The 25,990-nt window shown below is 61.9% G+C and overlaps 1 protein-coding gene across 2 annotated transcripts; it reads left to right on the top strand.

The window, feature by feature from the left end:
• The first annotated feature begins 141 nt into the window (after nt 1–141).
• CELSR2 (cadherin EGF LAG seven-pass G-type receptor 2) lies at nt 142–25,126 on the top strand. Of its 2 annotated transcripts, none has more exons than XM_064588710.1 (34): nt 142–3,817; nt 8,357–9,004; nt 10,808–11,030; nt 11,445–11,560; nt 11,739–11,827; nt 12,214–12,371; nt 12,781–12,944; nt 13,089–13,214; nt 13,579–13,745; nt 14,030–14,317; nt 14,406–14,580; nt 14,813–14,954; nt 15,087–15,207; nt 15,795–15,978; nt 16,155–16,256; nt 16,899–16,993; nt 17,226–17,435; nt 17,904–18,087; nt 18,195–18,323; nt 18,412–18,592; nt 18,751–18,918; nt 19,028–19,154; nt 19,283–19,483; nt 19,761–19,935; nt 20,232–20,344; nt 20,483–20,562; nt 20,657–20,783; nt 20,873–20,995; nt 21,612–21,739; nt 21,976–22,064; nt 22,165–22,356; nt 22,485–22,655; nt 22,798–23,032; nt 23,762–25,126. In XM_064588710.1, the coding sequence occupies exons 1-34, from the start codon at nt 517–519 to the stop codon at nt 23,766–23,768; spliced, it is 8,739 nt and encodes a 2,912-aa protein (XP_064444780.1). In that variant the 5' UTR covers nt 142–516; the 3' UTR covers nt 23,769–25,126. The 2 variants fall into 2 exon arrangements, with proteins under 2 accessions (XP_064444780.1, XP_045752999.2); XM_045897043.3 differs by having other exon boundaries at nt 23,361–25,126.
• Nucleotides 25,127–25,990: the final 864 nt, after the last annotated feature.

Raw genomic sequence — 25,990 nt, 5'->3', positions numbered from 1 at the left:
CTCGCCCGCCCGCCGGGGAGGCGAGGGATCGTGGGGCTGGGCCCTCGGCCGCGGCGACAGCAGCAGCCGCCGCGGCGGGGACGCGGGGCGCGAGCGGCCGGCGCGGGGCTGTCGAGGACGGCCGGGGTCCGGGTGCGTAGCTCTGCGGGCGCAGGTGGGCCATCCCGCGGGGGCGAAGGGGCCACCTCGGGGCTCGGGGAGTCGGCAGGGCCGGGGGCGCGCGGGGCCCGCGGGCGCAGGTGGCGAGAGCCGGGCGCGCAAGTGGAGGCGCAGCGCCAGCCCGCGGTGGTCGGGGTGACCCGGGCGCGGGCCGGGATCGGGGAGCAGTGCGAGCCCGGGTGCGTCGGAGGGCTCAGCGCCGGGCCCGCCGAGGCAGCAAGGCGCAGGCCCCGAGGGGCGCACGAGTGGCTCCCGGGGACCGGCGCCCCGGCCCGGGCATGAGGCGCGGCGGGGCCGGCTGGAGCCGGAGGAGGAGCCGCCGCCGCACTTGACCCGGCCGGCCGGGAGCAGGGAGAGATGCAGAGCCGGGCAGCCCGCGCCCCCCTTCCAGCGCCACCGCCGCCGCTGTTGCTGCTGCTGCTGCTGCCGCCACTGCTGGGAGACCAAGTGGGGCCCTGTCGTTCCCTGGGTCCCGGGGGACGTGGTTCCTCAGAGGCCTGCGCCCCCGCGGGCTGGCTCTGTCCAGCCTCAGCCTCCAACCTCTGGCTCTACAGCAGCCGCTGCAGGGATGCAGGGACAGAGCTGACTGGCCACCTGGTGCCCCACCACGACGGTCTGAGGGTCTGGTGTCCAGAATCCGGAGCCCACATCCCTCTGCCGCCAGCCCCCGAAGGCTGCCCATGGAGCTGTCGCCTCCTGGGCATTGGAGGCCACCTCTCCCCACAGGGCAAGCTCACCCTGCCCCAGGAACACCCGTGCTTAAAGGCTCCCCGGCTGAGATGCCAGTCCTGCAAGCTGGTGCAGACCCCAGGGCTCAGGGCAGGGGAACGGTCAACAGAAGAGTCCATGGGCGGGCGTCGGAAAAGGAATGTGAATACAGCCCCCCAGTTCCAGCCCCCCAGCTACCAGGCCACCGTGCCTGAGAACCAGCCAGCGGGTACCCCTGTGGCATCCCTGCGGGCCATTGACCCAGATGAGGGTGAGGCAGGCCGGCTTGAGTACACCATGGATGCCCTCTTTGATAGCCGCTCCAAACATTTCTTCTCTCTGGACCCAATCACGGGCGCTGTAACCACAGCCGAGGAGCTGGATCGTGAGACCAAGAGCACCCATGTCTTCAGGGTCACAGCGCAGGATCATGGCATGCCCCGCCGGAGTGCCCTGGCCACACTCACCATCTTGGTGACTGACACCAATGATCACGACCCTGTTTTCGAGCAACAGGAGTACAAGGAGAGCCTCAGGGAGAACCTGGAGGTTGGCTATGAGGTGCTCACTGTCAGAGCCACAGATGGTGATGCCCCTCCCAATGCCAATATTCTGTACCGCCTATTGGAGGGGCCTGGAGGCAGCCCCTCAGAAGTCTTTGAGATTGACCCTCGCTCTGGGGTGATCCGAACGCGTGGCCCTGTGGATAGGGAAGAAGTAGAATCCTACCAGTTGACGGTGGAGGCAAGTGACCAGGGTCGGGACCCTGGTCCACGGAGTGCCACAGCCGCTGTGTTCCTATCTGTGGAGGATGACAATGACAATGCCCCTCAGTTCAGCGAGAAGCGCTACGTGGTCCAGGTGCGCGAGGATGTGACCCCGGGGGCCCCGGTCCTCCGGGTCACAGCCTCGGATAGAGACAAGGGCAGTAACGCCCTGGTGCACTATAGCATCATGAGCGGTAATGCTCGGGGCCAGTTTTACCTGGATGCCCAGACTGGGGCTCTGGACGTGGTGAGCCCTCTCGACTATGAGACGACCAAGGAGTATACCCTACGGGTCCGGGCACAGGATGGCGGCCGCCCCCCGCTCTCCAACGTCTCTGGCCTGGTGACAGTGCAGGTCCTGGATATCAATGACAATGCCCCCATCTTTGTCAGCACCCCCTTCCAAGCTACTGTGCTGGAGAGTGTCCCCTTAGGCTACCTGGTTCTCCACGTCCAGGCCATCGACGCCGATGCTGGTGACAATGCCCGCCTGGAATACCGCCTTGCTGGGGTTGGGCATGACTTCCCCTTTGCCATCAACAACGGCACAGGCTGGATCTCTGTGGCAGCCGAGCTGGACCGGGAAGAGGTTGATTTCTATAGCTTTGGGGTGGAAGCCCGAGACCACGGCACCCCAGTGCTCACTGCTTCAGCCAGTGTCAGCGTGACCATCCTGGACGTCAACGACAACAACCCCACCTTTACCCAACCAGAGTACACGGTGAGACTCAACGAGGATGCGGCCGTGGGCACCAGCGTGGTGACGGTGTCGGCTGTGGACCGCGACGCGCACAGCGTCATCACCTACCAGATCACCAGCGGCAACACCCGCAACCGCTTTTCCATCACCAGCCAGAGCGGTGGCGGGCTGGTGTCGCTCGCCCTGCCGCTGGACTACAAGCTCGAGCGGCAGTATGTGCTGGCGGTCACTGCTTCCGATGGCACGCGGCAGGACACGGCCCAGGTGGTAGTGAACGTCACTGACGCCAACACCCATCGTCCCGTCTTTCAGAGCTCCCACTATACGGTGAATGTGAATGAGGACCGGCCGGCAGGCACCACGGTGGTGCTGATCAGTGCCACGGACGAGGACACGGGCGAGAACGCCCGCATCACCTACTTTATGGAGGACAGCATCCCCCAGTTCCGCATTGATGCAGACACAGGGGCTGTCACCACCCAGGCTGAGCTAGACTATGAGGACCAAGTGTCCTATACCCTGGCCATCACCGCCCGCGACAATGGCATTCCCCAGAAGTCTGACACAACCTACCTGGAGATCCTGGTGAATGATGTGAATGACAATGCCCCTCAGTTCCTGCGTGAGTCCTATCAGGGCAGCGTCTATGAGGATGTGCCCCCCTTCACCAGTGTCCTGCAGATCTCAGCCACTGACCGTGACTCTGGCCTTAATGGCAGGGTCTTCTACACCTTCCAAGGGGGTGACGATGGAGATGGTGACTTTATCGTGGAGTCCACGTCAGGCATTGTGAGAACGCTTCGGAGGCTAGACCGTGAGAACGTGGCCCAGTACGTTCTGCAGGCTTATGCGGTGGACAAGGGGATGCCTCCGGCCCGCACGCCCATGGAAGTGACAGTCACCGTGTTGGATGTGAACGACAATCCACCTGTCTTTGAGCAGGACGAGTTTGACGTGTTTGTGGAAGAGAACAGCCCCATTGGGCTGGCCGTGGCCCGCGTCACAGCCACCGACCCCGACGAAGGCACCAATGCCCAGATCATGTACCAGATCGTGGAGGGCAACATCCCTGAGGTCTTCCAATTGGACATCTTCTCTGGGGAGTTGACGGCTCTGGTGGACTTGGACTACGAGGACCGGCCCGAATACATCCTGGTCATCCAGGCCACGTCGGCTCCGCTGGTGAGCCGGGCTACAGTCCACGTCCGCCTGCTTGACCGCAACGACAACCCACCGGTGCTGGGCAACTTTGAGATTCTTTTCAACAACTATGTCACCAACCGCTCAAGCAGTTTCCCTGGGGGTGCCATTGGCCGCGTGCCCGCCCATGACCCTGACATCTCAGACAGCCTGACCTACAGCTTTGAGCGGGGGAATGAACTCAGCCTGGTCCTGCTCAACGCCTCGACGGGCGAACTGAGGCTGAGCCGGGCATTGGACAACAACCGTCCTCTGGAGGCCATCATGAGCGTGCTGGTGTCAGGTAAGGAAGGGCCCAGGTGGCGTCAGGCGGGGGTGGCCCTTGGGGGAGGGCCCGGGCAGCTGTCCAAGGAGGAACCGCTGACCCGCCTGTCTGCCCAGTGCCTGGCACAGAGGCTGAGGGGCGAGAAGGAGCTTGGGAAGGAGCCCTAGGAATCCTGGCAGCTGGTGTAGGCCCCGCCTGCCGCTGCGGCCTGGGCTGGGCTGCTTTGGTTGGCTGCCCCCTGCCTACCACCCTGTGACGTGGCAGGGGAAGTGTTGCGGGGCGGCCCTGGCTATGGCTGCCAAGATTGTGAAAAAAGGCGCGTGGAAGACTGGGGGGTCCGGGAGAGCTGGGGGAGGGGTGGAGAGGACTGTGGTGTGGTGTGGGGTGTGGGGGGAGGTGGGGGGGAGGCGAGCCAGTCCCCTCAGCACCCCTTCATGCCCAGCAGGCTATTCCTGTGATCTCATAACAGCCTTCTGACAGAGCAGAGGGCCATGGGGCACAGGGTTGCCGCCGAGGGGTCAGGACCCTGCAGTCGGGCCTCTTCTGGCCCCTTCTGGCTCCCGGCTGAGCCCCAGACTGGCTGAGGGGGACTTTGTCTAGTGCATTCTTTTCCCTCCAGGCAGAAAGAGCCTGGCCTGGCTATCCCTTCAGAGCTCCCGCAGGAAGTGAAGCCCGAGCTCATTGTCTCTGTCCAAACAGACCCCACTGTCAGAGGCCATGGTTCGGGGTCCAGCTTGGGGGAGGGGCTGCAGTGAAGCCAGGGGCAGGCTGAGGCCTCCTGGGGCCGCTTGCCACCCCATGGGCTGTTTTAGGATGCTAGGCCTTCTTTGCTGGCTGTGACCAGTCTGGGCTCAGGGAATGGGGTGTGGGACCAGGATGAGCAGGGGACTGGTGGCCTTTGAGGGTACAGCCCCCTGCTCCGGTGGGGAGAGAACAGAGTCCTGGGGCGTGGGAGCCTGGCCGGGACCCAGGCTGGGCATTCCTGCTGCTTGGCCAAGCGCTCAGCCTGCAGACTCCCTGGACAGAGGGTTGGGGGAGGAGAGTTGATGGGGGGTGGGCGGCATTCTGTCTTCTCTGTCAGCTATGGGGAGTGGCAAGGAGGAGGCCAGCCCCAGGCTGTGGAGTCCCTTCCCCAAGCTTGGGAACGACTGGCAACCCCCATGAGGGCCCCTTGTTAGGGGTACCCTGCAGATGGATGGGCCAGGGTGCCCCACTCCAGACACCTCAGGGAGGGGAAGAAGAGAAGAGTCTGGCACCCCTTTCCTGTCACCCCAGGGAATCTGGGCCTGGAGGGGAATGAGAGACATGTGGGATGCAGGGTGTGGCTTCAGCCCCCTCCCCCGCTCTGGGTCCTTCCTGGACAGATGCGTCTCCTGCCCCACTCCTCAGGTGGCCATAGGAGCCCGGGCAGGTGAGGTTTTAGAGGTCATAGACAAGGTTCTGTGCCTCCTGAGGCTTCAGTTTCCCTCCAGGAGGAAGTGAAGGGCTGGAGTTCCTGGATCCTCGATCCTTCTCTGTGTTGGGAGAAGCAAGCAGCGGGGAGGGATGGAAAAGAAGGGGCTCTTCCTCTTGTCCTCCCCACAGCCTGTCCTAGGTGAGAGTGGCAGGACACTGAGGAGGCCCTGCCCAGCCTTCAGGCTCCTACCAGGGCAGGGCCCCTGACCACAGCTCCCCTAGAACAGAAGGGAAGGCCTCGGGCTGGCCCTCTAGCCCTGGCCCCATCCTGTCCCCTCGGCCCTGACCCTTGGAAGCAGTCACCACGGCAACCCCAAAGTTCAGGGAGGCTGGGGTGAGGGGGAATTGACTCCCACTGCCCCTTTGTTTCCCTTCTCTTGTTCTTTGTCTCTCTTTCTTTCCTGCCCCTGCCCCTGCCCATGGGGGCCCTCCTGCTCTGCCCCTCTCCGTGGCCCTCTCCCAATCTCCTGTGTGGCTCTCTCCTCCTTTCCCACTTTCTCCATTGCTGGCTCTTTTCCTGGATCTTTGTTTTCCCCTGTTTAGTCTCCACGTTCCTGCCTCTCTGCCTTCCCCCTCTCTTGTTCCCTGTGGCTGAAGCTGCCCCCGCTTGGGCTGGATGGCTCTCCTGAAGCCCCAGTTCTCCCTGCCTCTTTCTTACCCTGCTGGGACACACAGGAACTCCTGTGCATGGCCCGGTCAGCTCCCAGAGCGGTAGACCCTGTCCAGGCCCACAGCTTCCACTGGCACATCTGCCAGGGGAGAGAGGCTTGGAGTCTGATTCTGCCACAGTCTGGGACCTGGGACCCCTGTTCCCACCCTGCCTTGGCACCTGAGGGGTGACCTAGGTCAAGGCAGGGGAGAGGAACAAAGAGCAAGGACTGAGCAGTAGGTTGATTGCTGGGGATGGGGGACCACAGAGGAGGGGGCAGGTGGCCACAGATGGTAGACCAGATGGGAAGCAACAGAGACACATTGGGTGAGGGGCATGGGCGGGGCCTGAGACTGCTGAGGGGAGGCACAGGGAGGAGTGCTTGTTCCCAGGGCTGAGTGGTGGGGAGGTTTCTCTCGCTCATGGGCTTTGACTGCCCCCCTCCTTTCCCTAATCAGTTAGGGGCACTGTGTGGACTCTGGGGCCACTTTCTGCCTGGAGGGACTCTCCCATCAAGGAATCACTGGGCAGAGTCACCAAGTACACAAGAGCTCTGTGCCAGGCCACACCTCAATGCAGGGTGGTCTGAAAGCAGGAGGAAAATAGAGCCTGAGGTCATCAATCTGGGCAGGCTTCCTGGAGTAGGTGAGCTTGGGGCAGGTGAGAGAAGTAGGAGGACTGTGGGCTGGCATGTTCGGTGGCTATAGACAGGAGTGGGAGGAGCAGGAGTGGGTAATGACAAACAAGTTTGCTGGTGAGAGCTGGCGGGCTTCGGCAGCCTCAGGTGTTGAGGCTGGAGGGCAGGTGGGTGGACCAAGGACAGGGCTGAGATGGGTCTCTGCCTTCAGCCTTCCCAGGCTCAGCTGAGCTGCCTGGGGTAGTTAGCCACCTCAAATATGTATGGAAGCAGAATCTACCCCCAGGTTCCTCTCCTACTCCCGCCCCACCCCAGAAACACCATCTCCTGACCTGTTCCTGCCAGGGGGTCCTTTTCAATATCAACTCAGGGCCCCTGCTGTGTGTGTGTGTGTGTGTGTGTGTTTAAGATTTTATTTATTTATTTATTTGAGAGAGAGCGAGAGAGGGAGCACAAGTTGGGGGAGGGAGGTAGAGGGAGAAGCATACTTCTCTCTGAGCAGGGAGCCCGATGTGGGGCTTGATCCCAGGACCCTGGAATCATGACCTGAGCTGAAGGCAGATGCTTAACCGACTGAGCCACCCAGGTGCCCCCACCCCACCACCACTGTGTTTTAAAGACCATTTCTTCACTAGGGAGACATCAACATCTTAGTATTTCCTGAACACCTACTATGTGTAGGACATTGTAATAAATAAAAATATGAATACCCTTTAGGGCCCTGCCAAGCCATTTCCCCCTCCCCACTGGCCTCCAGCTTTCATTTCTGAGCTAAATAAAATCCATTGCCATGTGTATGTGCATTCAGATGTGTGTGGTACTTCGGGGCATAGCGTGTGGGTGGAGTGAGACACTAGTGTGTGTGAGCGTCCAGCTGTTTGTAAGTGAGCGTGCGGCCTGCAGGTGTGGCAGGCATTCGGGCATAACGTGGGAGCCAAGTGGGCGATGAATAGCTGGAGGCCCAAGGCCAGAGGAGAGATCAGCCTAGTGGGGCTCTTCTGGGGTTTCAGATTGGAGAGCTGCCCAGGCCCTTCCATCTCTGCCCGCCCCCCAACAGCATCAGGGCAATGGGTGGTGCGGCCTCTGGTAAGGTGGCTCATCTGGATTTCCTGGGGTGAGGCCCCCGCCAGGCTATCTTCGGCAGCCTGGAGAGTTGGGCGGGAAGAATGCTTTGTGTGGGGCGTTGCTATGGGGATAGCAGGCCTGCGCCCAAGCAGCTATGGGGCTCAGTGGGAGGGGGACTGGGTGGCCCACTGACCCAGTTCACCCCCCCCTGCTTTGGTGGAGGAGGAGGGAGCACAGCCAGGGTCAGGGTTATAGTAGTGTTGAGATATAGAGGCCGAGGGGGAAGAATGATTATTTTTGTGGATATCTCTTGGTGCTCTGGGCCCTATAGAAAGGTAAGAAATAGGCAAAATCGGGTTCTTGTGCAGGGAAGCCCCAAATCTGGTATAAGGGAGCAAGACTCATGGCTTGGGCAGGGAGAAGCACACAAACATTAAAAAATGTACCGTTCTTCACAACGGAGGGTTTTGGGAAAGTATGCAAAGAACTTCTGAAAATCAAATTGCCCTAAGTGTCTGTGGGGCCTGATCCCTCAAGGTGTGACTTGCCTACCGGTGCCATACATGTAGTTTCTTGGGCACCTTTTGCCAGTGAGAAAAGGGAGTCCATTGTGGCAACTGGGCAATGCAGGGCTGGATCTCAGCTCCCACTCCCTTCTCGGGGTGCTCCTGCCCAGGGCTAGGTCTATGGCTCGGCACCCCTGCCCTCCCCAGCTCCACATCAGGTCCTGACCCATGTCGTTTCCCTGCAGACGGCGTGCACAGTGTGACTGCCCAGTGTGCGCTGCGGGTCACCATCATCACGGATGAGATGCTCACGCACAGCATCACGCTGCGCCTGGAGGACATGTCGCCGGAGCGCTTCCTGTCACCCCTACTGGGTCTCTTTATCCAGGCGGTGGCGGCCACGCTGGCCACACCCCCAGACCACGTGGTGGTCTTCAACGTGCAGCGGGACACCGACGCCCCTGGCGGCCACATCCTCAATGTGAGCCTGTCCGTGGGCCAGCCGCCGGGGCCCGGGGGCGGGCCGCCCTTCCTGCCCTCCGAGGACCTGCAGGAGCGCCTGTACCTCAACCGCAGCCTGCTCACGGCCATCTCGGCCCAGCGCGTGCTGCCCTTCGACGACAACATCTGCCTGCGCGAGCCCTGCGAGAACTACATGCGCTGCGTGTCCGTGCTGCGCTTCGACTCCTCCGCGCCCTTCATCGCCTCCTCCTCGGTGCTCTTCCGGCCCATCCACCCGGTCGGGGGGCTGCGCTGCCGCTGCCCACCCGGCTTCACGGGCGACTACTGCGAGACCGAGGTGGACCTCTGCTACTCGCGGCCCTGCGGCCCCCACGGGCGCTGCCGCAGCCGCGAGGGCGGCTACACCTGCCTCTGTCGCGACGGCTACACCGGTGAGCGGGGGCGCCCTGGCGGGCTGAGCGGGCTAAGGGCCGGGGCGGCCTCGTTCCTTTCCGGAGTAAGGTGCCGGTGACCCTGGCCGCCCGCAGATCTCGCTTGCTTCTCCACGACCTGTTGGGGAGAGAGGAGGGGGGAGCCCTTCTTCTCCGAGCTCCCCCCATCTCAGGCAGCACCAGCTCTAGAAGCAGCCCGCTTGGGTTTATATTCCAGCTTTGCCACTAGTAGTTGCGTGACCTTGGGCAAGTTACTGAATCTCTCCGTGTCTCAGTAGTTTCAAATGGAGATAATGAATCTACTTACAGCCTAGCAGGGTTGTAAGGATTAATTTAATTAACTTAATACATGTAAAGAGCTAGCCCTTGGAAGGTGTTGGCTGTGATTTAAGAGACCCCTGGGATCCGGTGACTTGTTCTGCGTCTCACCTCACAGCTTGACTTAGCCCTGAAGCTGGACCTGGGACCTGGTCTCCTCCCACCACTGAGAGAGTTACTTTTCTGCGCTCTAAGTAGTGCTTTTCTTCCCAGGCATGGAGGGGAAGGCATGGAAAAAACTGGAGGGGTTTGGGTGCGGGGTAGAGTTGGTTCTGAAGGTCGTTGCACCTGTGTGACCTTGAGCAGAATAGCTCCACCCCTGCCCAGGTGCGGGAAGAAGGGTCAGGCCTCGGGGCTGGCCTGTGACCTGGGTTTTTACACATCCCCTTCCCAGCCTTTCCCTGGGAGGCTCACTGCCTCTGCTTTGTGCCCCTGCCCCTGCAGGATCCTGTTTCTCCTCAGGACAGCCCCTTCTCCTCTCCTCCATGCGCCCTTCCTACCCAGATAGGTTGGGCCTTATTCTCTCTCCTCCACAGCCGTGCCCACTAGTTCTGCCAGCAGGGGCAGGCAGACCCCACCGCCTTCCCTGCTGCATCTTCCTGCCCAGAACTTGCCAGACTTGACTCCTCTCAGCTGCTGCTGTGGGTGGGGGTGGAAGGGAGGGGAGGGCTTGGGGGATGGGAGGGGAGTCTTTGTCCAAGAGGATGGGGAGGGGGGCTTAGAGTAGGCGAACAACAGTTTCCATGGAAACAAGAGCCAGTCACTAGGCACAGGAGCTGAGAACCTATCTCTAGAATCTGGGAATGGGGAGGGAGAGAAAGGGGTGGATTTTCCCATCTGATGTTGTTGGAATTTTCAGCTCCTCCACTGAAATCCTGGTCTGCTCCCAAGGCTCAGTCCCCCATTCTGTCAGTATCTCCCAAGTGCACAGAGGGCCTCAGTCTGGACCCCAGGGCTCAGGGTGGGAGTTCTCTGCCCCATTCCCGGGAGTCCCCAGCTTCACCTCACCCCCCCTGCCCTCCAGGCATAACTGACAATCCAAGTGGAAGCCTGGTCTCATCCCCAGAGAGGGAAACTGATCTTGGCGCCTGACAGGGACAAAAGCACCAGTGGGAGGGAGGGAGGAAGGGGGTTCGGCGCCAGCCCTGGAGTTGTCCTGCAGGCTCTTTCCTCCATGCACATTCACCCCTGTGGGAACAGAACAGCCCCTAGCTTGCTCGGTAGCCGTGACACCAAAGGCTAACTAGGACCTGGGCCTTGTGACCGGGGTCCCGGCAGGCTGTGCGCTTGAGCCCCAAACAGGAGTACAGAAGGGCCTGGGAGCTCCCAGGAACTTGCAGGGCAGCAGTGTAATGGGATGGTGGTGAGGATGCTTGGGAGAACCTGGGAGTGTTGCAGGAGGTACAGCTGGGCCCGGGGAGGCATCCCAGGTCCCCTCCGCCTTCTCAGGTGCTTGGTACTCACCCTGCCTTTCCCCCTGCCAAGGTGAGCACTGCGAAGTGAGCGCCCGCTCAGGCCGTTGCACGCCAGGTGTCTGCAAGAATGGGGGCACCTGCGTCAACCTGCTGGTGGGTGGCTTCAGGTGCGACTGCCCTTCTGGAGGCTTCGAGAAGCCCTACTGCCAGGCGACCACACGCAGCTTCCCTGCCCGCTCCTTCCTCACATTCCGTGGCCTGCGTCAGCGCTTCCACTTCACCCTGGCCCTCTCGTGAGTGGCTTGGCCCTGGGGGGGGTGGGGGGGTGCTGGGAGCCTGGGGCGTCTCCCCCTCTACAGGCAGGGTGAGAGGCCGGGCAGCGAAAGTGCTGGGAGCAGGTGGTTGGTAGAGCCGGGTCGGCACTTGGAGTGGCCTGTGCACTTTGCCAGCAGGCCTTCCGCACCCACCAGGGTCCACTGACCACCCCTCCTACCCACTCTCGAGGGTGGGGAGCCAAGGGGTCAGGGTTCTGGTTTCAGTTCTGCTGTGGGCTCCTTGTCCACACTTGAGCTCCATGGCCCACGGAGCCAAGGGCCACGGTGTCAGCTCTTAGGAGGGTCCTGAGTAGGATCAGGGGCTAGTTAGGTGGCTGGGGTGGTCGGGGTTAGGTGGGTGCCCCATTCCCCCCACCCCCAACTCCTGCTCAGGTTTGCCACCAAGGAGCGTGACGGACTGCTGTTATACAACGGGCGCTTCAACGAGAAGCATGACTTTGTGGCCCTCGAGGTGATCCAGGAGCAGGTCCAGCTCACCTTCTCTGCAGGTGACCCCGGTTGCCCCATGTCCTTGCCCATCTCCCAAAGGCCCTAGGTGTCTTGGCCCCCGACCCCAAGTCACACCCCCCCCCCCAGCCAAACCTGGGCCCGGTTCCAACCATGAGCACACCGTCCCCATTCCCAGCCCTCCCCTGGTGTCCCAGCTCACCTGCGTCCTTTCCCCAGGGGAGTCGACCACCACCGTGTCCCCGTTCGTGCCCGGAGGGGTCAGTGACGGCCAGTGGCACACAGTGCAGCTGAAATATTACAATAAGGTGGGTGTCAGAGGGGGTCAGGGAGTCGGAGGGTTCTGTCCTTGGCTCAGGTGCTCAGACCCGAGGTGGCGCTTCATCCAGGGGGGACTGGTCATGGCGCTTCTGGCCTAAAGGGAGGGAGGGGGGGTGGGCTGGGCTCTTCCCCTGCCGTTGCCGAGTAGTGCTCAATGCTCAGTGTCCTGTTAGACAGGCACGGACTCCGGTGAACGTCGAGGAAGGCAGTTAAGCACGTATGTCCCGTGAGCACGCTGAATGGGCACGTGTGTGTATAGGCACACGCGTGTGTACAAAGGGGTGTCCGCAGGTGCTGGTGTCTCTGTGCCTGGCCCCTGGACCTCGTGGGCTCCTTGTTCACGGTTCCCCTTCTCTGCCTTCTCTGCCCACAGCCACTGTTAGGGCAGACGGGGCTCCCGCAGGGCCCATCAGAACAGAAGGTGGCTGTGGTGACGGTGGATGGCTGTGACACAGGGGTGGCCCTGCGCTTCGGAGCTGTCCTGGGCAACTACTCCTGCGCTGCCCAGGGCACCCAGGGTGGCAGCAAAAAGTGAGGGGGAGAGGGCTGGGGCATGCGGTGTGGTGTGGGGCCAGGTGGGCAGGTTGAGAAGGTGGGCCTTAGGGGGCCCGGAGATGGAAACCAATCCAGATGGAGGCCCGCCCTCACCTTGCTTCCCCTAGTTCCTGCTCAGCCTCCTGCAGGGCCTGGGGTCGGGGGTGGAAGCAGCAAGATGAGGGGACTAGAGCAGGTGTCATGGAGCGGTCTGGGGGAGGGGTGGGTATGAGAGGGGAGTGGCTCCAGGTTGGGGTGCCTCCCTTCCCCTGTGCTGTTCTTCAGGGCCCCTCAGGCTCCTGCTTAGGCCCTTCCCCGCTCTGGCCTGGTGGAAGGAAGAGGGAAGGAGGAAGGGCCAGAAGCCCCACCACTGTGCCTCCTGTTGCCACCATTCTTGCTCCGCCAGGTCTCTGGATCTGACGGGGCCTCTGCTGCTGGGTGGGGTCCCTGACCTGCCCGAGAGCTTCCCTGTCCGCACGCGGCACTTTGTGGGCTGCATGAGGAACCTGCAGGTGGACAGCCGGCATGTGGACATGGCTGACTTCATCGCCAACAACGGCACCGTGCCTGGTATGGGAGCCTGGGCTAGGGGCCAGGCCAGGAGCCCCGGGCAGAAAGGAGGGCTATGGGGCCGTGGTGGGGGTTTCAGAGGGCCCTCCAGCTGCAGGTTTTCTGTTTGGAGCCCCGAGCCGAGCCCCTTTCTCTCCCTTCTAGGCTGCCCTGCCAAGAAGAACGTGTGTGACAGCAGGACTTGCAACAACGGGGGCACCTGTGTGAACCAGTGGGACGCGTTCAGCTGCGAGTGTCCTCTGGGCTTCGGGGGCAAGAGCTGTGCCCAGGGTAGGAGAGGCCGCCAGCAGAGGCCAAGGCCCGAGAGCTGTCAACAATGCTGGGAACACTGGCAGGGTCGGGGCAGGCACTGGGCAGGGCCCAGCCAAGCTGGGCTGTGGGTGGAAAAGCTTGTCTGGGCAGAGCCCTGAGAGGGGAGCACTGGAGACAAAGGGCCCAGTCAGAGGCAGGCCTGGGCACAGTGTGGGGCAGGCGCAAGACAGGTAAATGCTCCGGAGGGCGGGGCCAGCGAGGGGAGCGGGCACTGGGAGAGGCAGTGCCCTGCCTCCCGTGGAACCACCACCTCTGAGCATCACACCCCCTGGGGCACTTGGCCGCTCCACCCCTCAGAGTCTGCCTTCATCTGCCTCCCCAGAAATGGCCAACCCACAGCGCTTCCTGGGCAGCAGCGTGCTGGCCTGGCACGGCCTCTCGCTGCCCATCTCCCAGCCCTGGCACCTCAGCCTCATGTTCCGCACACGCCAGGCCAACGGTGTCCTGCTGCAGGCTGTCACCAGGGGGCGCAGCACCATCACCCTGCAGGTGATGCAGGGAGGGGTGGGGGGGTAGGCGGGCCCTGACCAGGGCAGCTGTGGCCTCCAGGGGGCTGGTCAGAGAGGGCTAGGCGGGGTCTTTTCTTTCCCCGAGGCTCCGTCGGCTTGTTGGATCACTGCTGCCATCTATTGGCCCCGAGGGAAATAATACCGTTTCCTCTGTGGCCTCAGCGGGGCTGTAGGATGGGTTTGGTGGTCCAGGCGGGAGGGCAGTGGGCTGGAAGAGCCGATGAAGGCAGGCTGCTGACCCTGTTTTCTTTTCTTCTGGTGAAGCTGAGGGAAGGCCACGTGGTGCTGAGCGTGGAGGGCACAGGGCTCCAGGCCTCGTCTCTCCAGCTGGAGCCAGGCCGGGCCAATGACGGCGACTGGCACCATGCACAGCTGGCACTGGGAGCCACTGGGGGCCCCGGCCATGCCATCCTGTCCTTCGACTACGGGCAGCAGCGGGCAGAGGGCAACCTAGGCCCCCGGCTGCATGGGCTGCACCTGAGCAACATTACGGTTGGGGGCGTGCCTGGGCCAGCCGGCGGTGTGGCCCGCGGCTTCCGGGGCTGTTTGCAGGTGAGCATCCTCCTCTGCTCTGCCTTGCCATCCTCCCCACCTGGAGGCCCGCGCCACGGAGGGCCAACATCGCTTCTGTCCCTCCCAGGGTGTGAGGGTAAGCGAGACGCCCGAGGGGGTTAGCGGTCTGGATCCCAGCCACGGGGAAAGCATCAATGTGGAGCCAGGCTGCAGCCTGCCAGACCCCTGTGACTCGAATCCGTGTCCTGCCAACAGCTACTGCAGTGATGACTGGGACAGCTATTCCTGCAGCTGTGACCCAGGTGTGCCAGGGATCCGGGGAAATGGGCAGGTGGGTGCGCGCCGGGGTCTCACTTCGGCTCTGCTGTGTGGCCTGAGGCCAGTCACATGACCTCTCTGAGCCTCCTCTCCTGCACTACAAAGCCGTAGCCAGCTGGTAGGATTCTCAGGTGGAAGGAGGTGGCGTGAAGGCAGGTTTAAAGAAAGTGCCAGGGCAAGGTGGGGATTGAGCCTCTCTCATCTTTACGGTCCCAGGTTACTATGGTGACAACTGTACTAACGTGTGTGACCTGAACCCGTGTGAGCATCAGTCTGTGTGTATCCGAAAGCCCAGCGCCCCCCATGGCTACACCTGCGAGTGTCCCCAGAATTACCTTGGGCCATATTGTGAGACCAGGTAAGTGGACCAGGGCACGCAGCAGCCTGTCTCTGGGGTGTCCCTCAGAGTACCGGGAACTGGGCTGCACATGGCTGCAGCAGACAGGGTGTGGCGGAGGGAGCTCACGTCTGCCTGGGCCCCTCTCTGCAGGATTGACCAGCCTTGCCCCCGTGGCTGGTGGGGACACCCCACGTGCGGCCCGTGCAACTGTGACGTCGGCAAAGGCTTCGACCCAGACTGCAACAAGACGAGCGGCGTGTGCCACTGCAAGGTGACAGCCCCGACCCGGGCCCTTGAGGGGGGGCGCTGGGGAAAGCCTTCCTGCAGAGAGCTCAGGGCTGTGTGCCCTTACTCTGATGGGGGGAGGGGGACGAGTGGCCACGTGCTCCCACGTGGCTGCGGTTTGGGGGGCCCCAGGACCAGGTCTTTACCAGTGAGCTCTAGGCCAGCTATACTGGTTGGTTGCAGCCTGCTCTGATGGTTGGTGTCTCACTGATGGACTAGACTGCAAATCATTACCAGTTAAATATGTTTTTTTAAAGGTTTTATTTATTTTGTGAGAGAGCGAGCGTGCATGCGCAGGAGTGGGGGAGGGGCAGAGGGAGGAGCAGTCTCCCCGCAGAGCAGGGAGCCCGATGCGGGACTCAATCCCAGGACCCTGGGATTGTGACCCGAGCCAAAGGCAGATGCTTAACAACTGAGCCACCCTGGTGCCCCTAAATAGTTTGAATACCACTCCTGGGAGGACCTGAAGTCAGTGAGCCTCTCTCTAGAGGGACCACAGCCCAAAGGACCCCTGAGCATCCCGGAGAGAGAGAGCCTGAGCCAGTGACCCTCGTCGTCTGTCCCCCCTTTCAGGAGAACCACTACCGGCCCCCTGGCAGCCCCACCTGCCTCCTCTGTGACTGCTACCCCACGGGCTCTTTGTCCCGCGTCTGTGACTCTGAGGACGGCCAGTGTCCATGCAAGCCAGGCGTCATTGGGCGCCAGTGTGACCGCTGTGACAACCCATTTGCTGAGGTCACCACCAATGGCTGTGAAGGTGGGGTTCCCATGACGGGTCGGCGGCTCTCCTGCTGCGTGCCAGGTCCCGGCGTTCCAGAGGGACCAGGAGCAGGGGCCAGTTGCAGGCCCGGGGCTGCTGAGGGAGGGCTGGAAGCCCAAGCCGAGCTCCGAGGGGACAGCTGCCCCCGGGTGACCCTGTGTGCTTCCTTGCAGTGAATTATGACAGCTGCCCACGGGCCATCGACGCTGGGATCTGGTGGCCCCGTACCCGCTTTGGGCTGCCTGCTGCTGCCCCCTGCCCCAAAGGCTCCTTTGGTAGGTGCTGGAAGCCTAGCATGTGATACTGTGGACTCAGCCTCTCCTCCCTGGGACGAGGGCGGGAAGCCCCTGGCTGCAAATCCTGGGACCGCTCCCTGGTCTCCAGGTCCTTCCTTGGTGCACTGTTCCTCTGCTCCCAAGGTTGCCTGGATGAAGGGCACCTACATCTTGAACTCTTATCAAAAATGCTGACAAACCTGCAGCGTGCCTGCCACGGGGCTGTGTACTAGAGATTCGAAGACGAATCACATAGTAGGGGCTGTCGGGTGCTATTCCAGGGGACACGGCCCCGGGGTGGGGGCTGGTGCTGGTCCTTGGATCGATGACGAACACAGTTCATAAGCAGAGAGTGGCAGAGAACCCAAAGTGGTGGCTGCAGAGGGGCAGCGATGTCTGGGGGCTCGAGGAGGACGCCCGCCCCGTGCTCCTGGAGTCCTCGTTCGGGCCGGTCTGGCAGAGGTCTTGGCTCTAGTATTCTCTACACCTGTCCTCTTCTAACCGGGGTCCAGGAGGGCAGGGCCCTTGTTTGCTTGTCTCCTGTCTCTGGCCCATGAGGTGCTGGCCCCCAGGAACTCAGGCCGGTCCCGGAGGCCTCCTGTGTCTCTCCTGAGGCCTGTCCTCTGGGCTTCCTTCCCCCAGGCACCGCCGTGCGTCACTGTGATGAGCACAGGGGGTGGCTCCCCCCAAACCTTTTCAACTGCACATCAGTCACCTTCTCAGAGCTGAAGGGCTTTGTAAGTGAACTTCCTCATGTCTAGCTCCTCTCTCCCCTCCCTGCTGCCAGCTTTGAGAAAGGGGCTTCTGGAATTCCAGCCCCTGTCTCCTGGGGCCTCCACCTGGAGTGGCCATTTCTCCCCTTTCCTGAGGCCCTTTCCTTCCTGAGTTCCAGCTCTGCCCCTGGGGACCTCACTGCTGCCCTCCTGTGCTGACCTCCCTTGCTCCCTGTCCTGTCTGGCTCCATCCTAGGCCGAGCGGCTGCAGCGGAACGAGTCGGGTCTGGACTCGGGGCGCTCCCAGCGACTGGCCCTGCTTCTGCGCAATGCCACGCAGCACACGGCTGGCTACTTCGGCAGCGACGTCAAGGTGGCCTACCAGCTGGCCACACGGCTGCTGGCCCACGAGAGCGCCCAGCGGGGCTTTGGGCTGTCGGCCACGCAGGATGTGCACTTTACCGAGGTGGGGCTTGGATGGGGCAGGGCTGGCTGGTTAGATGGGGGTCATGGTGAGTGAGCCTGTTCCTGGGGCAACTTGGGGGCCATCCCTGCCTTTGCGGAGGGACCTCCCAGCTGGCGTGAGGCCTCCAGGAGCTCCCTTGAGCCGTGGAATTTAGAGCATCTCTTTCCAGCCCTTTCCCTAGTAAGGTGCTGATAGAAACTAACGTCTGTGTTGGGGCCTGGTGTGACCGAGCTCCTTGGAGCAGAGGCCCCCTGCCCACGGTGCCAGGGTGGGGAGGAATCAGCGTCTAGTACCTGTGCAGGGGTCCAGGCCCAGGGCCCGGGAACTCTTAGTTGCAGGAGGAGGAGGGAAGGTTTGAGGGAGGGGTGTGGCTGGGTGGGCAGCCCGGGCTGGTCTAGGCACAGGTGCGGCCTGGTGGTGCGGAGGAGAAGGCGTGGGGCTATAGCACCCTGACCGCGCTCGCCCTAGAACCTGCTGCGGGTGGGCAGCGCCCTCCTGGACGCGGCCAACAAGCGGCACTGGGAGCTGATCCAGCAGACGGAGGGCGGCACTGCCTGGCTGCTGCAGCACTACGAGGCCTACGCCAGCGCCCTGGCTCAGAACATGCGGCACACCTACCTGAACCCCTTCACCATCGTCACGCCCAACATTGGTGAGACTGGCGCAGGGCGGGGTGTGTGGACGGAACCCCGGGCGCGGGTGGCTGTGCTGGGGGCCCCCCTGCCTGAGCCCGGCTCTGACCTGTGACCCTCTCCCTAGTCATCTCTGTGGTTCGCTTGGACAAGGGGAACTTTGCTGGGGCCAAGCTGCCCCGCTATGAGGCGCTGCGGGGGGAGCGGCCCCCAGACCTTGAGACAACGGTCATTCTGCCTGATTCTGTCTTTCGAGGTCAGTGTGGAGCTACAGGGTGGGTCAGGGGCCTGGCTGGGGCATCCCTGTGCAGGGCCCCGCTGAGTGGACGCTGTCCCGATCCCAGAGACGCCCACCGTGGTCCGGCCCGCGGGCCCTGGAGAGGCCCAGGAGCCTGAGGAGCTGGCACGGCGTCAGCGGCGGCACCCAGAGCTGAGCCACGGGGAGGCTGTGGCCAGTGTCATCATCTACCGCACTCTGGCCGGCCTGCTGCCCCATAACTATGACCCGGACAAGCGCAGCCTCAGGTGAGCAGCTGCGGACACGAGGAGGGGGCGGGGATGCACGGTGGGCGGGTGAGTGCTGAAGCCTGGGGAGAGGCCGGGGTGGGGGTATCTCCGAGGGATGCTGTCCCCTCAGCCGCGAGACTGCCACAGTGACTGTGCGCCTGCCTGTTCCTCGTCAGAGTCCCCAAACGGCCAGTCATCAACACGCCCGTGGTGAGTATCAGCGTCCATGACGACGAGGAGTTTCTGCCCCGAGCCTTGGACAAGCCGGTCACAGTGCAGTTCCGGCTGTTGGAGACAGAGGAGCGCACCAAGCCCATCTGTGTCTTCTGGAACCATTCCATCCTGTGAGCCTGCGCTGCCCTACCCCCAAGGCTTTGGGCGGTGAGCCAGGCCCCTGGGTGCCTTCCCCTGCTCGCGGCCTGACCCTCCTCCTGTCCCCCCCCCCCCCCGCAGGGTCAGTGGTACGGGTGGCTGGTCAGCCCGAGGCTGCGAGGTCGTCTTCCGCAACGAGAGTCACGTCAGCTGCCAGTGCAACCACATGACGAGCTTCGCCGTGCTCATGGACGTGTCCCGGCGGGAGGTTGGACCCACTGTGGGGGGCTGGGGGGAGACAGCCGCGGAGCCAGGGGTGGGGGCCCAGGGCCCCGGGCTGGATGCTCAGGCCCGGCCCTTCCTAATTCGCCTGGCCTCCTGTCACCTGCCCTGCAGAATGGGGAGATCCTGCCGCTGAAGACACTGACATACGTGGCCCTAGGGGTCACCTTGGCTGCCCTGCTGCTCGCCTTCCTCTTCCTCACCGTCCTGCGTGCCCTACGCTCCAACCAGCACGGCATCCGACGGAACCTGACTGGGGCTCTGAGCCTGGCGCAGCTGGTCTTCCTCCTAGGAATCAACCAGGCTGACCTCCCTGTAAGATGGCTCTCCTCCCCCAGACACTGTCCACAGCTTCCAGTCCTCTCGGGCTCCCTGCCCCGGTCCCTGCTTCTGCAGCAGAAACTCTGATAGAACCCAGCCCAGCACCCAGCCCACGGTTTCCTCTTCTCGAGCGTCCCCTCGCTTCCCCGGCACCCTAGAAGTATCTCCCTCGGGCCCACACATCCCGAAGTGCCAGCCAGCGCCCCAGCCCTGCCCCTCTCCATGCCCTGGGGGTGCCCTGGTCACTGACCTGGTGTGACCGGGCCCCCAGTTTGCTTGCACGGTCATCGCCATCCTGCTGCACTTCCTGTACCTCTGCACCTTCTCCTGGGCCTTGCTGGAGGCCCTGCACCTGTATCGGGCCCTCACCGAGGTGCGCGACGTCAATGCGGGCCCCATGCGCTTCTACTACATGCTGGGCTGGGGCGTGCCCGCCTTCATCACAGGTACCCCGCACCCCCTTCCCGGGCCCGGGGCTCCACACCTCTAGGCCCCGGGTCCACCTTCATGCCACGTTCTCCCCACCCACATCGCCATGCCCCGGGCCGAGCCCTCCTCTCAGCCCCCGAGGCTCCCCATCAGGGACTGGGTCCCCCCTCCTGCAGGGGTAGGCACGAACACGGGGACACAGGGTGGGTGGAACCCTTCATCCTTTGCACCTGGCCCCGTGAGCCCACATGACACCTGACTGATTCCCGAGGCCCTACCACCCCTTCCCTTGCTGTTGTCCCTGTACCCCCAGGTCTAGCCGTGGGCCTGGACCCTGAGGGCTATGGGAACCCTGACTTTTGCTGGCTCTCCATCTACGATACGCTCATCTGGAGTTTTGCTGGCCCTGTGGCCTTCGCGGTCTCGGTAGGTGCTAGAAAGCAGGCTGGGGGCCAGCAGGCTGCGTGTGCCCTCAGGATCCCCTTTAGGAATGGTGCACCTGCTGGGCCCCCGTGGGCTGCGGTAGAAGCTGTCTGTCCCCTGATGATCCCCCTCCCTTGGTAGATGAGTGTCTTCCTGTACATCTTGGCGGCCCGGGCCTCCTGTGCTGCCCAGCGGCAGGGCTTTGAGAAGAAAGGCCCCGTGTGAGTACGGGGTGTGGGTGCCCGGGCGGTGGGCAGTGGGCAGGCAGGGGCGCAGGCGGCCTCCGGGCCGGGCTCACAGCCTCCCCCTCTCCAGCTCGGGCCTGCGGCCCTCCTTCGCCGTCCTCCTGCTGCTGAGCGCCACGTGGCTGTTGGCGCTGCTCTCTGTGAACAGTGACACCCTCCTGTTCCACTACCTCTTTGCTGCCTGCAATTGCATCCAGGTACCCGGCCGTGCCCTGTGGAGGTGGGAGGTGAGGCCTGCCTGTGGGGTGCCCAGACAGGCACTTAGCTGCCGCCTGTTGCCTGCCAGGGCCCCTTCATCTTCCTCTCCTACGTGGTGCTTAGCAAGGAGGTCCGGAAAGCACTCAAGTTTGCCTGCAGTCGCAAGCCCAGCCCTGACCCCGCGCTGACCACCAAGTCCACCCTGACCTCGGTGAGGGAGCCGGGGGCCAAGGAGGTGGAGGGCTCTGGGGCCAGGTGGAAGAGGCAGGAGCCCCAAGGAGCTTGTTCTCTGTGCTTCGTGCCCCACTTTTTTTCATCCTTACATCCTTTGCTGGGGGGAGGAAGGGCTGGGGAAATGGTATGTATGGCCTGGGAAGAGCGGGATTTGGGTGTGGGGAGGAGGATTTTGACTCAGGAGCGATGGGAGTGGAGCTAGGAAGAATAAAGTGAGGAAGGGGCCAAGACAGGTGATGCACTCACGGATACCCAACATCTGAGGATCCCTGGTGCATCTTGGTAAATTTTCTGTCTCCCAGCACATTCCTGGCAGATGGTTTTTGACCAGGAAGCCCTTTCATATAGCCGAGTCCAGGGTACTTGGGGTGCACAGGGCTTGCACAGCTATGGGAGAGCTGCAACCACTCCCAGGCCCTGATATCGGGCGGGGGGCGGCTGGGGGGTGCTGCAGAGATGTGGGGCCTCTCTCTTCCAGACCTGGGCACATGGGAGGTAGACCTTGGGACAAGCTCCCTCGGCCCTTCCACTCCCAATCCTGGAGCTGCCCCGTGCTGCTCCCCCACTTACTGAGTCCTCTGTTCCCTGCCTAGTCCTACAACTGCCCCAGCCCCTATGTGGACGGGCGGTTGTACCAGCCCTACGGAGACTCAGCTGGCTCCCTGCATAGCGCCAGCCGCTCGGGGAAGAGTCAGCCCAGCTACATTCCCTTCTTGCTGAGGTGAGCGCTGGTGCTGGGGGCGGCGGCCAGGGGCGAGGAGCACCACGCGTGCTAGAAGCCAGGCCAGCCACCTGCTGGGAGCTGAACAGTGCACAGGGTGGCCGACACGGGTGGCAGCTTAAATTAGAAGCAGGAAGGGCATGGGGGCAGGAACTGGGAAACGGGGGAGAGAGAAAAGAGTGGGACCCTGGGCAAGGGGCTGGGCTGGCCCCTCCAGCGTGGTCTTGTCTTCGCAGGGAAGAGTCCACACTGAACCATGGCCAAGGGCCCCCTGGCCTGGGGGACCCAGGCAGCCTATTCCTGGAAGGTCAAGACCAGCAGCATGGTGAGAAAGGAAGCTCCTGCTGGCCATTGGGGGGCAGCCGCTCTTGTGGAGGGTGTGCACGGGGGCATGGCTCAGCTCTGATCTCTTCCCCGTCTCCCAGGCCCTGACACAGACTCTGACAGTGACCTGTCCCTGGAAGATGACCAGAGTGGTTCCTATGCCTCTACTCACTCATCAGACAGCGAGGAGGAGGAAGAGGAGGAGGAAGAGGCCGTCTTCCCTGGAGAGCCGGGCTGGGACAGCCTGCTGGGGCCTGGCGCTGAGAGACTGCCCTTGCACAGTACCCCCAAGGGTGGGCCAGCGCCAGGGCTGTGGCCTTTGAGGGGGCAGTGGGAGGGCAGAGAGCCAGGGATTCCTAGGGTGGTGACTTGCCTAGTTGTCTGCCTTCTTTGAGACTTACCTACTTTCTTTCTCCACCAGATGGGGGCCCAGGGCCTGGGAAGGCCCCTTGGCCAGGAGACTTCGGGACCACAGCAAAGGAGAGTAGTGGTAATGGGGCCTCTGAGGAGCGCCCATGGGAGAATGGAGATGCCCTGCCTCGGGAGGGGTCCCTTGGCCCCCTTCCAGGCCCCTCTGCCCAACCTCACAAAGGTGAGTGGGGCATGCCCAGCTGCCGTGCTCCCCCATTCGGCACCCTCACACCTCACACTCGCCCTGTGGCTGGTAGGGCTCCCTAGGGCAGCCCCCTGATCCCACCGCCTGCTCCTCATGGCACCTGCCCCCTGGCCCGCAGGCATCCTCAAGAAGAAGTGTCTGCCCACCATCAGTGAGAAGAGCAGCCTTTTACGGCTACCCCTGGAGCAAGGCACAGGGTCTTCTAGGGGCTCCTCAGCCAGCGAGGGCAGCCGGGGCGGGCCCCCTCCCCGCCCTCCACCCCGGCAGAGTCTCCAGGAGCAGCTGAACGGGGTCATGCCCATCGCCATGAGTATCAAGGCGGGCACGGTGGATGAGGACTCGTCAGGCTCCGAGTGAGTGGGGCTGGCTGGGTGGGACAGGGTGCAGCCCCACAGAGGCCCTGGCTGGGCTCGGAGCCACTTTCAGGCCTCCCCAGGCTTCTCTGGCAGGTAGTCGGGGGACGAATGGGCTGGTGTAGCCCAGCCCCCTTACTGTGATGTGCCCACAAACCACGGGGGCCCGTGGGGTCAGCTCAGGCCTGCATCAGGCAAAGTGAGGGAGGGTGGGGAGCTGGGGTTGCTTTCCTGTTTCCTTCTCCTGGTGAAAGCTTCTCACTGTCTTCTCTGCTTCGACTAACCCCCTGTCTGCCTTTTCTGTCACTTTCCTTTCCTGCCTCTCCAGATTTCTCTTCTTTAACTTCCTGCATTAACCCCGGGCCGGTGGTTCCTACACCCTGAGGCTCCCTTACCTTCCCCAGCTGCACTCATGCCCCCACTCCTGTCTTGTGCTTTATCCTGCCCCTGCTCCCCACCGCCTGCCCACAGCAGCGACGAAACGTCCATCTGAGGAGCCTGGGCCTTGCCGGGAGGGGCACCCACCCCACCCAAGGCCATCTAGTGCCAACTCCCTCCCCCACCATCCCCTTCACTGCACTTTGGACCCCTGGGGCCAACATCTCCAAGACAAAGTTTTTTCAGAAAAGAGGAAAAAAAAGAATTTAAAAAAGGATCTCCACTCTTCATGACTTCAGGGATTAATTTTTTTTATATGCTGGAAACTGACTCCCCTTTCCCTTCCCAAAGAGGATAGGACCTCCCAGGATACTTCCCAGCCTCTCCTCAGTTTCCCATCTGCTGTGCCTCTGGGAGGAGAGGGACTCTTGGGGGGCCTGCCCCTCGTTTGCCATCACCAAAAGGAAAGGACAAAGCCACATGCACCCAGGGCATCGGGCCCTGCAGGCTGCACCCCGGCGGGGCCTCAGTATGGTGAGGGCGTCAAGGTCGGGGGCACTCCTCACCCTGCCTGTGCGGCCCCTCCCAGGAACTGCAAAAGCCCCGTCCGGAGAGGGGGCCGAAGGACTCCGTGCCCCCGGACCCCCAAATGCTGCATGAACACATTTTGAGGGGAACCCGTGCCCCTGGGCGGAGGCCGGGACGCCCCAGCCCCTCTCCTTTCCCTGGACTCTGGCCACGTGCTGTAGCCCGGGCATTTGCTCAGTTCGCTGACCCAAAAGTGCTTCATTTCCCTGCCTGACCCGCCCCGGGAAGGCCAGTCATGTATTTAGTTGCGCTTCTTTGCTGTGGTGTGGGTGGGACGGGGCGGAAGAGTAAGTCCGGGGCTGGCTCGGTTGCCCCCAGAAGTCTCAAGCACAGGTCTCAAGTCTGGGTTCTGGTGTCCACGTGGCCACCACCACCACCACCCCCCACCTCCACCAAGATCAGACAAATCCCACTTTGTCTGACCTTCTGTGGCCTCTGCGACGTGTTCTATTTTTAACCCCTTTTCGGAATTGGCTCTCTTCTTCAAAGGACCAGGTCCCATTCCTCTTTCTCCCCCTCTCCCACACCCATCCCCAGCTCCCTGCGAAGAGAGAGTTAATATATATTTTTATTTATTTGCTTTTTGTGTTGGGATGGGTTCGTGTCCGGTCCCAGGGGGTCTGATGTGGCTGTGATGGGTTGGGTGGGCACCCAGCAGTCCTGGCGTGGGGGCCTGAGGCCCTTCCCTTTGCTCCAGGCTCTCATCTCCTGCCTCCTCTCCTCCCGCCGCCTCAGTTTTGCCAACTGCTGTTCGTTTGAGTTACCATGTACGCTGAGCATGTATTCCCCACTTGTCACTGACTTTCCTTTGGAGCAGGTGGCTAGAAAAAGAGGCTATGGGTGGGAAAAAAAGTTCCTGTTTCTCATGTGTAAGGCTGGTTACTGGCTTTTCTGCCATGGATTCTCCCCCTGAACTCTCCCCTCAGCAATTCCTACAAAGGGTTAAAAATTTACTGGTTTTTAACTACTGATGACTTGACTTTAAAAAATACAAAGATGCTGGATGCTAACTTGATACTAACCATCAGATTGTACAGTTTGATCGTTACTGTAAATACAGTAGGGTTTTGTGTTTGTTTTTTTTTCATTTCCCCATACTACTGAATAAACTATAGTTCTGTGCGGGTTGAGGGCTGTCACCCTGTGCTTCTGTGGGTGCCCTGTGCTTCCAGAGGGAGGCTCTGGAAAACAAGAGCAGGCAGGGCCGTGGGAGGGCCAGGAAATCAGGGGACTTGGATGTCAAGTGGCCAATGAGCTAGCCCCCACTACCAGCACCCCAGCAGTGCTCCCCGAATAGCCTCATCAGCTCAGAGCCCGTGTCCTGGCATGTCCAAGGAAGATGTGGCAGGTGGCAGGAGAGTATCCTTTTCATCAGGACAAGAGGGACTCGTGTCCCTGGGGAGGCTGCAAAGAGAAGGCAGGTTTCCAGTCCAGCCCTTTAGGGCTGAGTCCTGGGGACAGAATTCAGGAGACAGGGAGGGCAGGGTGGCTGAGTGGCTCAGTGACGAGGTACCTCCTGACTCCACTCCTCTGGGTCATTGTGTTTTCCCATCGGAAATGAAGCAACAATTCACACTCAAGCCACCTCCGTGCTCTGCGTGCGACATTACTTCCTTTCCCAAGTTTTGTGTTTTTCAAAGGTCTGTTCAGCAAACTAGCAGGGGAATTAACATGGGGGCCATAGAGGATAGTGATTAAGAGCACAAACCTTGGAACCAGACCCTGTGACTTAAGCTCTCTGAGCCTTAGTTTCTCTGCCTGCAAAATGTGGATGATAATAGCATCTGCCTAATTGAGCTTTTATGAAAATTAAATGAGTTAACACATGTAAAGTGCTTAGAACAGTTCACAGTGCATAGTTAAGAGGCCAGTAAATGTTGGCTTCCTGCATTGTTGCTCCTGGGGCGGGGTGGGGGTAGAGTGCATACAGAGAAAAATAGCCAGCCCCAAAGGGAAGTAAGCAGGTAGCTGAGCAAGAAGGGCCGCCGTGGC

This window comes from Mirounga angustirostris, unplaced genomic scaffold, assembly GCF_029215605.1.
Source record: "Mirounga angustirostris isolate CCGP_5_RB_7025 unplaced genomic scaffold, mMirAng1.0.hap1 SCAF_4, whole genome shotgun sequence".
Classification (NCBI taxonomy): domain Eukaryota; kingdom Metazoa; phylum Chordata; class Mammalia; order Carnivora; family Phocidae; genus Mirounga; species Mirounga angustirostris.
Note: the sequence above shows the minus strand (reverse complement) of the source record. Positions and strands in the feature narration are given on the sequence as shown.